Source organism: Oryzias latipes, chromosome 14 (genome assembly GCF_053564925.1).
Source record: "Oryzias latipes strain Hd-rR chromosome 14, Olatipes_Hd-rR_3.1".
Taxonomy (NCBI): Eukaryota; Metazoa; Chordata; class Actinopteri; order Beloniformes; family Adrianichthyidae; genus Oryzias; species Oryzias latipes.
Window position 1 is genome coordinate 18,435,235 of NC_136250.1, and position 13,644 is coordinate 18,448,878.

General features: G+C 38.9%; 1 protein-coding gene across 15 annotated transcripts in view; it reads left to right on the forward strand.

Annotated features, from left to right (window-relative positions):
- Window positions 1–704: 704 nt before the first annotated feature.
- LOC101155134 (unconventional myosin-XVIIIa) overlaps window positions 705–13,644 on the forward strand; it is an 80,044-nt gene continuing 67,104 nt past the window's right edge. For 8 of the 15 annotated variants that reach the window (XM_078931298.1, XM_078931309.1, XM_078931301.1 and 5 more), the window contains exons 1-3: window positions 11,767–11,924; window positions 12,451–12,711; window positions 12,795–12,818. In XM_078931298.1, the coding sequence (XP_078787424.1) occupies window positions 12,613–12,711; window positions 12,795–12,818 (123 nt within the window). In that variant the 5' untranslated portion in view covers window positions 11,767–11,924; window positions 12,451–12,612. Of the gene's footprint in view, window positions 828–948; window positions 1,411–1,566; window positions 2,634–11,766; window positions 11,925–12,450; window positions 12,712–12,792; window positions 12,819–13,644 lie in introns of those variants that run through there. The other 7 variants (XM_078931305.1, XM_004076559.5, XM_078931311.1 and 4 more) reach the window with 4 other exon arrangements.

Below are 13,644 nucleotides of genomic sequence, written 5' to 3' on the forward strand. Positions count from 1 at the left end.
TAAATAAAAAAACATTTTAAAACAAGATTTGAAATATATGCACAGTAACTATCACTGATGCATCAATATAGCCTACTCTTGAAAATTGCATAAAAAAACAACAAACAAACAAAAACAAAAAACAACAGCAGCAGTAAAATAAAGCAACAATTGAAAAAAAAAAACCTGAGGGAAAAAATACTGTCTCATTTAGATGAATAAATCCTAGCCAACAAACCATCGTGGAAGCAAAATGGATATAATGATCTCCGAAGTTTAAATAATAATAATAATAATAATAATAATAATTATTATTATTATTATTATGAGCCCTGAAAAAGGAAAGAAAATACCAGTAGGGGTCACCACAGTCCAATATCCCTTAGTGCTGCGTTCAAAGGCTCCTGGACTTCACGAAACTGCTCTCATTTAAGACTTGTTCGCCTAAATACACATTTATTAAGAGTTTATAAAATGCAGTGTAGGGGATATACGAAAAATGATTTTTAAATTTTGTTGAGTTTTTGATCTATAAACAACTGATCTGTTTACATTTTGAGGTCATTTGTTTTGCAATGACACAGTGAAACTGTTTGCCATGCATTTTATATGTTTTAAATATACGTTGTTTTTCCCCCATCACCGAACATTTTTTGTTTATCACTTCAAATATTATTGCATTCAGATTAAGTTATTTTAGTTGTTTACATCCAACCAAAGTCTTTGAAAGTCGGAGCTTATGGGAAGAACGTGAAGGCATCACGAGTGCATTGTCGCACCCTGTGACAATTACATGGAGGAAAATGCCGAAAAGTTGTAGATAGACAACGCTGTCAGTTTGGGCACAGGTAAGCTGTTGTAAGAACCGTATCACCGCCTTTGCTTTTTGATATTTGTCACAACTGTCATTTGACCCTCCGCTGAAAGTAGTTCCTGTGCAAATGTTTGAGAATGAGGGCAAAGCAGCTTATAGGGAGAGCATTACGGCCAAGCTGCAGGCTTGTCAAAGCCACTACCTAGCTTTAAATATTTAATCAAGTGGCCGTGGAATTCTCGTTTTTCCGTGGCAAAAATTAGCCACTAGACAGTCGGCGTTAGCGTAAACCGCTTCGAATGAACGGAAGCGGCTTTCGGGAATTTCCTTTTTGGACGTTCTGACCTCAGGAGACGCGATTAGGAGTGGATTAAGTGCGAATTCGCTTGTTTGGAGGTTCATACTAAACAAATTAGGTTTGGTGGCTCCACACGTAGCTGCACTTCCACACCTCAAGCATGTTTTTGTGGATGTTCTTCATCCCTTTGTGATGTTCCGGGCAGTATGGCTGCAGAGACGATCAATGCGCTTCCTGTGTATGTAGGCCAGCTCCATGTAAACGGTGTTAAAGGGCCAAAAAGTGGAAATGTTGGACATTTTTTACACATTTGGATGAGGTAATGAGTTATTTTTTCACAGGAATTTAAAGCTCAATTCATTGCTATCTTTAACCTTACTGACTTTTGAGTGCTGATCCTAAATGTATTCAAATAGGTGTTGTTGTTTTTTTTTTAAAAACATCTGATTGCATTCTTTCCTCCCATTTCCTATAGGGGATGTCACACCCGCTGAAGATCCCCTAAGGTGCTTTCTTGAGACTCTAAAACAGACTTCCTTTCATTGAAAAAAAGAATTTCAACTGCTAAATAAATTCAGAAAAAAAACAAACATGTTCCACTTAATTAAGAAAGACAAGGACAAGGAGAAGGAGTTTAGCAAGAAGGAAAAGAAAGACAAAAAAGAGAAGAAGGAACGGATGTCCCAGGCTGAGTTGAAGAGCCTGGAGGAAATGAGCATACGTCGAGGCTTATTCCACCTCAGTCGAGGGGGCTCCAAGAGGGACACGAAAAACAAGTTGGAGATCTCCAACCCCATCCCGATTAAGGTGGCCAGCGGCTCAGAGCTCTCCCTGACCAGCCCAGAGGCAGAGCGCCTCCACGGCACCCAGCTGCAGGATTTGGGGGAGACATTTGGGAGCAGCTTTGGTCAAAATGAGGAGGACGGGAAACTGGAACCTCAACGTAGCTCTGTTAAGGAGAGGGCAGCAAAGTTTGGGGAACTGGCAAAGATCAATGCGAGCCAGAAGCAGGTAAACGTACCTCAACTTAGCAAAGAGGGAGGCGAGCCTGCTCAGAACAAAACTTCATTTGTCTCAAAGTCGTACTCTAATGTAAAAGACGCTATTGTGGTCAACATTCCTGAAATTGTGGAGAAAACCTTTCCGGGGGCCGACTTGCAGTTGCCCATGCTTATGGCTCCTCCTGAACCAAACCCTCGAGAACTCGAGATCCAGCGGCGAGACACCGGAGATTTCGGCTTCTCTTTGAGGAGGACCACCATGCTGGACAGGCAGCCCGACGGAGGAGCGTCCCGACGCGTGGTGCACTTTGCAGAGCCCGGAGCGGGCAGCAAGGACCGAGCCTTGGGGCTGATGCCGGGGGACAGGCTGGTGGAAATCAACGGGATTAACGTGGAGAGCAAAAGCCGGGATGAAATCGTGGAGATGATCCGTCAGTCGGGAGAGCTGGTCCGACTGAAGGTGCAGCCCATTCTGGAGCTGAGCGAGCTGAACCGCAGCTGGCTAAGGAGCATTCAAAGTCTGCAAAGAGAGGCCTTTGATGTGAGTATCAATAATACTAAACTCTGTCTGAAAACTAGATCCCAATGTGGACATTCAAACTTTGCACTGAGCTCCCGTTCAGATCAGTTTAGAGTCAGCATTTTAAAATATCAAACCCCTCCTCCATCATCTGCCATTCTTCTCTGATATTGTATCCATGTCTTCTGGATTAAAGACCTCCATTGTGGTTGGAAGTGTAATGACACTGGTAATGTGATTTGTGCCTGTGTGTGTGTGTGTGTGTTTGTGGGGTTTTATTTGGGCAGAGAATATGTTCTGGTATACATATAATCCCCCTCCCACCCTCGCTTGGCCCTTTCACACCAAACAATGGGGCGTTGAAAGAAACAACGGCCCAAACGCCACCACGGCTCATGGCCATATGGTCCTGTCAAACTTGGCTGGCCGCCCGTTTGGGCCTTTTCTCTTGCATAATTATGGGCAGCAGGCAAAGGGCCACCAAGTTAAACTCTTTATTAGCCGACAGAGTAAACACCTAAATTTAGGCCTTTAGTTGTTGGTTTGCGGAAGGCCTGCGAGGATGTTGATTGAGCCACGCACTGGAAATTCAGGTACATCGTCAGCTTAGACCATTGTCACTTTTTAACTTCCTTTTATGAAGCAGTTATTATGGTGTACTGTACATATTACATCATAGTTCAACTAGTCATGCTACTTCACCAAAATAAAGTTCTCTTTACTATACTGATAAAATGTATTTGTTCTCAAGGGAGCACAATGGTTTGTTCCACAAAGTTCTGGTTGAATTCTTCATTTGATTAACTCGTGTGTGTTCTATGTTCCTTTACATTTTTGCTGATACTTAATCAAAAAGAACACGTGTACTGTTTAGTTTCTTTTTAAAATTCCACTCCGATCATCTTTTAATATCCTGTAAGTGCATTCCCAGTGGTCTTTTAATTATGATTATGCCATTTTTTTAAAATCAATTTTTGTAGGACATAGTTTCTGCAGAGCAGCGGGAGTTCATAAGAAATTTGCCTCTGAGTTGTAGGCAGGTTTATTAACATCCTTCCCCTCCCTGTTATGCTACATTTACACCGGGGATGTGACACGCGTTATGGTGTTTACACAGGGCGAGGCTTCTTCCTCTTTTTGTTTTGCTACCATTTACTAGCGCATCTCAATCACATGCAGTTGGAAGGAGCTTGGTGCAAAATGTCAACGCGGTGCAAATCTCATGAACCTTTCTCCTGATTTTCTTGTTTCACGGCTCCATTCCGCTGAATGAAAGTCTTGTAATTATGTATTTCCAGCCGGAAACAAACCTCATTTTTTAATTTCGCCTTCATGATCAATTTTCAAACTGTTGGCCCTTTGGTGAATTAAAAGGGACGCCATCCAAACGTTTTTACAAAATATCGAGTACCCGATTGGTCAAAGTTCGACCTGGTTTAACTTTCCAGTCGTGTTCTTTGGCCATAGAGCCCAAAAATGGTTGTGGAAATGTGTAACTACACATGAATGGAGAGTTTTCAATGCAGAAGCCTGAAATGTACATTTACGTGCATTTATATAGACTTTTCGTTAAAGGGGGTTGCTTACACATGCACTGCAGAGGGCACCCTGAATGTAGCTGTACTGGAAGCTCTCTGTTTATGTGCTCTCCTTCTAGCTTACAGCCCCTCACACCCCCAACTTAACAATAGTGGTAAAGCAAAAACTAGCGGGCAACAGTTGTTGGAGTTGTGCTCGAACAAAGAAAACTAAGTACATGGATCTAGTCGTACAAGTGGATGCATCAGAATGGAGTGGAGCAGGTAGCTTGTGGCCTGCCCAACATATTTTCTACATCACATAAAAGCTCTTTTTCAATCAGCACGTGTCGTCTTCTCCTGATTCATAACAATTTCAATAAAGAAATACTCAAAATTGCAAATTTAAGCTTACTTTTCTCAATATATGTCCTCCCCCATTACATGTAAGCTGTCTCCGATAAAGCTGAAAATGTGCTTGTGGAGCTGACCTAGAACCAACAGCCTCATTTATAGGTTGATATAATAAGATCTGGAGTCCACACTCAGGTCTACGCAGCCCAGTTGGGGCAACTTTTGTGAAGCAAGAATGTGCTTCATCTACGTTTTGGTATGTTCATATGTGCTGAACAATAAGTGGATGGTTGCACGTATGCACCAACTACATGGGATGTTACCAAGCAGTTTGTGCGACTGCAGTGAGAATACAATAATAACAGGCCTGTCATTGAACAAAAGGCTCAGGACTGCATCAGCTAAACACCTGCTCTTTGGCTGTATGCTGTCTGCTGTCTGTTTTTACCCCCCCCTAGCTTCATTGCTTCTCATTACATATCTGGTTTGCTTTTTGCTGGATACCTTTTCACACAAATTTGTCTGGTTGTCATTAGAAAACATCTCCTGCAATAGAAAGCTCACTAGCACTATAAATCCTTGGGCATTGAAATGATTTGCATATTTGTTATTTAGACAGGGTCAGCGGCTGATCCAGTCTCAAAAGGGGAGGGCGTAAGTCTCAAAATTAGCTAATTTCATGCATGCACCACTGAGCATGTGGACCTTTTGTCCACGGGATGACAGCAGACACTCTTAAACAAAACCCACAAAAGGCTACTGAGTGATTTTTCTGTTTAGGCTTTCAGTTTTTGTGTGTGAATTTTAATATTTACATTAAAGTCATACTGGAGCAGTTACTCCAACTGTGACTTTAAAACAAGCATTTCATTGTCTGTAATGATCATGAGTTTCCCCCTGCTATTTTCAGCATGAGGCTAATATGCGTTACTCTCCAAGCACTGGCCAAATCCTTTTTGTTTTTTTCTTTCTTCAAAACCAGGACTTTAAAAATAAAAGCATGCACTGATTAATACAAAAAGTAGAACTCAGCTTTGAAGATTTGTTCTATTTTGTGAAATATGATAATTGTTGACCTTTACGTATTTGTAAAGCCAGAGTCTAACCAGAGTGACGCAAAGCTGCACCAACAACCAGTCATTTTAAAAACCGTCTGCACTTGAGTTTCCCAACAAACCTTCTGACTTACTGATCATTATCTCCACCCAGCTCGCTCCAACACTCAAGTACAGTTGTTTAGAATACTGGATAAGGTCCACATGTTAATGTATACAACATCATAGGACAGTAGATAAAAAAAACGTTGTCTGTAAAGGTTTCAGAAGGATTTGTTAGAATGGAACTGAGAGTGAAATTGAATTGCCGTGCACTTCCTAGAATGAATAACCATGAGAAACTGAAAAGATGGCGGTTAGAAGGGAGCTGGCTCCTAACCCAGCAATTAATGTTTGATAAGAAGAAAACACTATTGACATATCTATTTCCTTTGGCAGGGTGTGTGGGGCATCAACTTGTTAAAGATGTTTCTCATCTACTTTAGCACTTTGGTGCAAAAGGAAACGGGTCAAAAAAGTTCTTTTAGTCCCATTTTTTTAAACATATTTTCAAACTTAGTTTTCTACTGTTTTGGCATTATCTTAGGATTACATGTTAAACCTTTTGATTGTATAATTTTCATTTTGATGTTAAATATCTGCTCCTGCATCAACAATAGCTCACCAAACACTTTATGTCTATATTTTGCCATAAAATCACGAATTAACAAATGTTGTTGATGCTTTAAGCTTTCTTCTTCTAATTAAGATGCAGGGAATACATTTATATATAAAACAAAGGGATGGAGATGATAAACCTATGGAAGTATTTTACACTTTTCTGAAAATGTTTTTGTCTTTTGTGTTGTTGATTATCCTGATTTAGTTTAAAAACAGTTAAGATAGCTAGCATTCCTGGGTGTGTCACTGCTGTCACTTACATCGGTTAAAGCACAGTTGGCTCCACGCCCTGATTAGATCAGAAACCAGCTGTTTTTACGGAGAATGTCGTTTTAGGAGTACCAAAAATAAATGATACGTTTGTTTTGTTCAAATATAGATGGATGATGTTATTGCTTATTATATGCTTTTATTTAACTAGGAAAATTAAATAAAAACTAGTTCTCATGTGTATTTACAATCTGTAATGAAGTAAAATTATTTAGGTATGGTACTTAAACATCAATCTGGAGGATTTTTATTTTGATTTAGATAGAACTTTTAATAAATTTAAAAAATAAAAAAAGGAAAACATTATTTTGAAGTTAATGGCATTTCTGTAAAATATTCTAAAGTTTTGCACTTGAGTCAACTATTTATCACTTGTTTGTTGAAAGCTTGAGGGTCCAGATATCTAATATGTGTAATTACTACTCTATTTTGGACACAAATGTTCGCCCTGGAAATGGTTGGAGACAGTTTTCTAGTTTGGGGGTTACATCTGAAATGTGCCTCTGATTTAACTTTTGTCCTCACCCTCCACATCTATTGTAGTTCCTTTGTCGGCTCGTGATATTTCTTGACCATCTTACATTCCTTCTTCTTGATGTTTATAGATGCAGCATAATCTTTTTGAATCTGCTTTCTGTTCGTCAACACAAAGCACTTATGGTTAGCTTTTACCAACTTGTCAATTAGTAAGCTGGTCTGAAAGCCCGACAGGATTTTTGTATGCTAATTCTTCAACACTTTTCGGGGTACCTTACATTTTGTTTTGACCGTAGGAGTACCTGTCAAATATATTTCTATTACCTATTCTAGCCACTTAGTTATGATGCGCCATGGACGCTGTGGCTACTTGCAGCGTACATCCTGCTGATGCAGAAGGGCAAAAACGATTTTTGTCAGTCACTGAGTCTGCATTAAAGGTTGTCTGACATAAAAAGCAGAGTTTAATCGGTAACATTCATCATCACAACACTTCAACTGTGAGAGACAAAATGTAAATAAAAAAATCCAGGAAAACACACTGCATGGTTTTTAAGGAGTTAATTTGTATAATGATGCAGAAAATGAGAATTTATTACCTATAAACAAGCAAGAATTCCATCTCTCACAGACTTCTTCTATCCTCCACTTGTTACTTCAGTGTTACCTTTTTGAAATGGTTATCTGTATAAAAGACAGCTATCCACACCCTTAAACAGTCAGGCTTCAACCTCTCATGACCACATGGATCACAGACCACAAGGCTGGACCACATGTTCGGGTCTGTGTAAAGTTTGCCAGAGACCATTTGGATGATTGGGAGAAAGTCATGTGGTCAGATGAGACGAAAATTGAACTCTTTGGTATAAACGCCAGTTGCCGTGTTTGACAAGGCTGAACTGCATCCCAAGAACACCATACCCACTGTTAAGCATTGGGGTAGCAACACCATCTTTGCGGGCTGCTTTTTTTTTAAAGGAGCAAGGACGACTGATCTGTATGAAGGAATGGATGAATGGGGTCCTTAATGGTGAGATTCTGGTTGAAAACTCCCTTCTAACAGTGAGAGCGTTGAGGATAAAATGTGGCTGGATCTTCCAACATGACAATGATCCCAAATACATCAGCCAAGCACTAAAGGAGTGATCTAGCCAGTCTTTAGACCTTAATCCAGTAGAGAATCTGTGGAGGGAGTTGAAAGTCCATGTTGCTTAGCAACAACCCCAAAACATCATCGGTTTTGAGAAAATCTGCATGAAAGAATGGACCAAAAATAACTGCTGCAGTTTGTTCAAACTTGATGAAAATCTACAGGAAACTTTTGAACTCTTTGTCATTTTTAACCAGGGCTAAATTAGAAAGTATTGAGGTAAACTTTTAGTATTGACTAAATACTCATTTTTTTACTCAATTATAAAAATGAATTTATTAAAAAGAATCACACAATGTGATTTCCTGAATTCTTTTTTTAACGTTATTTCTCCAACAGTTGAAGTATGCCAATGATGGACATTACAGACCTCTCATCTTGGGACAGCTTGCATGTGGTGAATTGTCTCAGGGGTATTGAATAGTCTGCAATCAGGACCCTGCCTGTTGTGGTAAATCCCAGCTTCTTTTAATCTTGTTCCTTTGAGCCATAACCATGCTTCTGTGTTTCCATTCAGTCAGTTCAGTCATTGGTAGAATGTTTTAATACTGTTTCTTATTGGAACATACTGTACAGGACGTTGCCCTCCCTCGGTAGTTCATCCACCTCCCTCTTCCACTCCCCTAGATTTAGCTGTGTAAGGTATTTATACTGTTAGTGATCTTAATGATGTACAGACGAACCGATGTTTTACTCTTGGTGGTGGCTGTTAAACTAATTAGTTCTATGCAGCTCATCTTTGCCACTAGATAGAGTACAGCCTCAGGGTCTCTAGTTAGGATGAAAACAATCAATCATTGCAAATTTTTTTTTTTAGCTTTTTCTGGAATCTCTTGCCTAGATTAAAATCCCATATCTGTTTTATAGCTGTGCATAACTGGCGATTAGGACATTTAGGGGTATTTTACCATAATTTTGTACATCAATGAAGAGACCAATACCCTGAAGTCAGTATACATTTCTGAACCATATTTTTTAAACTGATTTTCTTTTCTTTTTTAATAAAGCCTTGTGTATTTTGAAGAAGTTTGGTTTTATTTTCAGGGTGTTAGCTCTTTCCACAAATGTATAGTTATTCACCGGTCTGGCCATGTCATCATCTGTGTTTGCCAACCATACAGTCAATTAATTATTGGATATTTGTATGGCATGTTTATATTGTCTAGGGCAGCCAAGTTTTATAAAACTGATGAAAAACTAAAGAATAAAAATAATAATTTAAAAAATGTTATAGCTATTGAATAGAAGCACAAACGGTAAACCGCTAAATACAACAAAAATGGTTCAATTTTTCTTTTTTCTTTTTATTAATTCCCTTTGAATCATTTCCCTTCCATCTCTAAGTTGTCTTTTTAACCAAAAAATGTTTTTAAACATATTTTAATAAAAAGTCAATGTTGAGATTCTAAAGTTTTAAAGTTCATAAATCATTGAAAGGCAAAGTGTGGATTTCTAAAAATTTACTTTTAAATTTACGTCTCTGTGTCTGAAAATGTAAAATCTTCAGAGCGATTTTCCTCTAAAGATTAAGATCTACGTTATGAAATAAATGTGTGGCAATCCTTATGAAACTATTTATACCAGAAGAACAGAAGAAAAAAAGATTCTTAAATAGATGACATTTTCTTTTTTTGATAGTTTCTGTACTTTTTAAGATGGAAGTATCCTATTGAATATATTAGCAGCCAATAATCCTGTTTCATTTGCCACATTTGTGCACTTTGAAAGACATACATTTTCCAAAAGGACTTTAAATACTCAAGTTATATAAAAACAAGCATTTTACTTTACTTTAACTTAGTAATTTAACTTCAACTTGAAGTTTTAAACATTTGACCAGAGTCTGCACTTTGAATCACTTTCTGCACTTGTGTAATGTGTTTATCACTGCTTAAAACATGTGGGCAAAAGGAAAGTGGAAGAAAATGTATTAATTACCTTAAAGATAATTTTAAGTAAGACAGGACTAGGTATAATTTTGGGAGGGATTTGGATCTGTAATTTCCTCAACATCTGATCAATTGCATCATAGATTTCATTTACATTTCCGACTTTTTAGAGACTGGCAGGAGCTTTCTCTGAGTGTATCAGCTTCCTTCTTTTTTAAAGAACAAACAGCAATATCCTGTTTGCTATTGTGAAACGTGGAATCTCCCAACTGGGTTATGTCTGTCTGTTTGGAGACAAACCGTGACAATCGATGCATTTTTAAGCGGTGAAAAGCCTAAGTCACTTTGTTGTCCATACCTATGAAGATGCAGATAACAACCATGCTGTGTGATGTTTGCGCTGTGACATCACACAGCTGTTCGTGGAAGTCCTGATGTTTGCTTTTGAACTTTGTTCCCCAAAGATTACCCTGCATTCATTAGGTTACAATGAAAAACGTTTTTATTGTAAGAGCTAGTGTATCTTCTCACTTTTTAGTTTCTAAGATGAGAAATGATATTTTTTACTGTGGGATGATTTAATGGGTCAAACAAAATTTTTTTCCCCTTTTTTAAAGTGGTGCACAGAGTTGTTAATCTTTATTCTGCCCTAACCATAAATTGATAAACGTCTAGCAAAAAAAACAAAAAAAAAAACTGCAGTGGTTCCTTTTTATAGGTTCTCTGTGCTAAATGGGAAGAACAACAGTGTTTTTAACTGAAAACTAGTGTTAACGTGTGAGTTTCAAGTTTTCCTGTGTGGCTAAATGTTTTATTTCTCTTTGGGGAATTTCACAGGAAATGTCTTGTTTTGCTTAGTGACATCAGTTGATCTTAGATTAGATAACTGTACTGTACAACAAATTTCTCATGGATACTTTCATTCATTTCCTCATTTTTTGTGGTAAAAACTGTTCAAAGAAATGTCTGTCGGCTCTTGCTTGGGAGTTAAAAGTTGTATTTTTTAATACTCATACATGCCCTGTTGAGCCAGTTATTGCATCTGCTTCTCCTAACTTCCTTAAATGAGCAAACATTTATGTAAGTTTAAGCAACTGGTTTAACAGCAATCCAGCTTCAGGGCAACTTCTTATTTTGAAAGTGGAATTTAAAGAGACACTGCTATAAAATGGACGTACACTAAGTTTACATTTGAAATAAAAAAAGGTTTACATTTTTTTCTCTCCATTTTTTTTTAAATTTTTATTTTCAACAGTATTATTATTGAGGCATTCTGGCTTAAGTTTGGCATTAGACAAAACAGGATGTTCAATGTAGGTCAATAGTTGCCAAAGGTGAAGCAGAAATCCCAGTTTTTTTTTACCTTTAGCGCCCTCTAGTGGAGTTGAACTTTAAATTCTGAATAAGAAATATTTAAATAAGTTTGAATAGATCTAAACTAGATCTAAATGATTTTTTTCTTTACATATTTGCTTTAATTATCTCATTTTAGAGATGAACTCTTACAGTTTTGTGTCATTTGTAAGTTTAGGGTTTTGTAAAAAATTGACAAATAAAGTTGACATCTGTGGACAGAGAAAGGGTTGTTCAGCAGCAAACAATGAATATTTGATGAACTTGTCCCAAAAGTACATTGTGACGGGAGCACCGCATTGGCAAATGATGTGCAAACTCTATTATTAGCCCTTCTGTGTTTCAGCAGCTGTCCTTCCATCCTCCCACCCAGATCCTCTCATGTTACCCCTCCCCTCCTCCTCCTGCTCCTCTCAGACCCAGGCTTACTGGGCCGAGTGACCCCACCCCTCGAGGTCGCCCTCCCTCTCGCTGCTAGGGGGGTATTTGGTCCTGGCAGACTCAGGTCTTACCCTTTTCACAGGTCAGACGGCGACTGCTGCATTGGCTGAGCGAAGATTGGAAGGTTAACCAGGCCCAGAGAGCAGGTAATGGGCTCGAGCCTGTGGTGGGCTCTGTGTGTGGCGAGTGGTGTGATCTGCTCGGGGTGTCCATGCTCTGCCCAGCACTTCCATTAGGGCTCTGATAGCGCCTCAGAATGGCCTCCTTTGCTGCTTCAACTATTTATAGGAGTGAATGCTGATGAAAGCAGGGCCAGAGATGGTGAAATAGTTGCTCTTATTTATTCTTTCTCTGTCCACTGCAAATTTCACATTGAGTCGTTGAAAACTTTTTAACAGAACTTTGCCCGTCGGTGTGAGAATTAAATGTAGAGTTGTGCAAACTGGCACCCATTTCTTTAATTTTCATTATTCAATCAGTGGTTTTTACAAAACGCTCAACAAAAACTGTTTATTTCTAGTCATGTGTGGAAGAAAGTGTTTATTCACTGTTTAGTAACCTAGAGAAAAACCTGCATGACAGATTTTCTAGAGCTTTGTGTTCACTACTATGTTGTGAAAAAAAGAACGCTTTCATGTCATCATTTGTGTTCTCCATGTGTTCTATCCTCAGTGCTGCATGGTTCCGCTGCCCTATGAGCAGTTGTGTGATGAAAACAATTTCCCAGTGTTCCAGTGCTCCCCCTTAAATTCCCCCGTCCTTCATCACTTCAACTAGCTCCTCTTGTCTCATCATTCCATTCATTTTCTTCTCCACATCGTCCGGCTTAAATCCATGACTTCTGGCCGGCCACCATGGCATACAAATCGCGCTTTTCTTTCTGGGAGCAAAAGGGAAGTCTCACTTCTGCCTTTTTACTTATTTGCTGAATTGGTAAACACTGTTTCTGTAAGTGGAGAGCAGCCCTGGGCTGGATGTGGGGTTTGATTGTATTTGTGTTGCTTCCTCTACTGTAGGTCAAAGTTGACAGCAAGCCAGATGTAAGTTTCCTTTTCAGCTGCATGTGTTCAGAGAGTTGTTGGCTGGAATTAAACTGTGTGTGCTTGTGCAAACCACCATTTGATGTTTGCTGTGCCTCACGAGCCACGGTAGTCCTTAAAGTCCCTCTCCGATCTTCTTTTGATCTATCAAAATCCAAAAACTTGTGTTGTTTTCTAAGAGTTTCTGCAGAGCGGCAGTAGTTAATTTGACATTTGCCTCTGAGTTGTGGGCGGGACCATTGGTACGGACGTAAGTCGGCACCCAACTCCCCATCATCCATTTGTTCACACTCTCTCCTGCTAGCTTACACCCCATCACAACCTCAACTCAACGTTACCGGTTTACTGGTGCAACAAAAATAATGAGGAGCGGTATTGGAGCGGTCCAGGCAAACAGTCCAGAGACCAGCTCAGATTAAGAAAACAAAGGCGTACATCGACTGGTCCATCCACCAGTGGATGCGTCACGGTGGAGTGGGGCAGGACCCACCCAGCGTATTTTCTATGCTTCAAATACGTTTTTTTCTAACAGCGTTTTTGTCTGCTCCTGATTCATAACGATTTGACTAGAGAAATGATCAGAAATGCAGTTTTAACCCTAATTTTTCTTTATATAGGTCCTCCATCAGAAAAAAATCCTACAAAAACACAATGTTTTATCGAAAAGGGTCTTTAAAGGCTGTTTTTTTTAATGCTGAAGACGGTAAACCAAAACAATTAAAGGCGGATGTTTGTCATGGATTCACTTCTTACATGTGTTTAATAATCACTTCTGATTTTACGGTTAACATAGGGGCACTTGTACCATATATTTGTGTGAAATTTA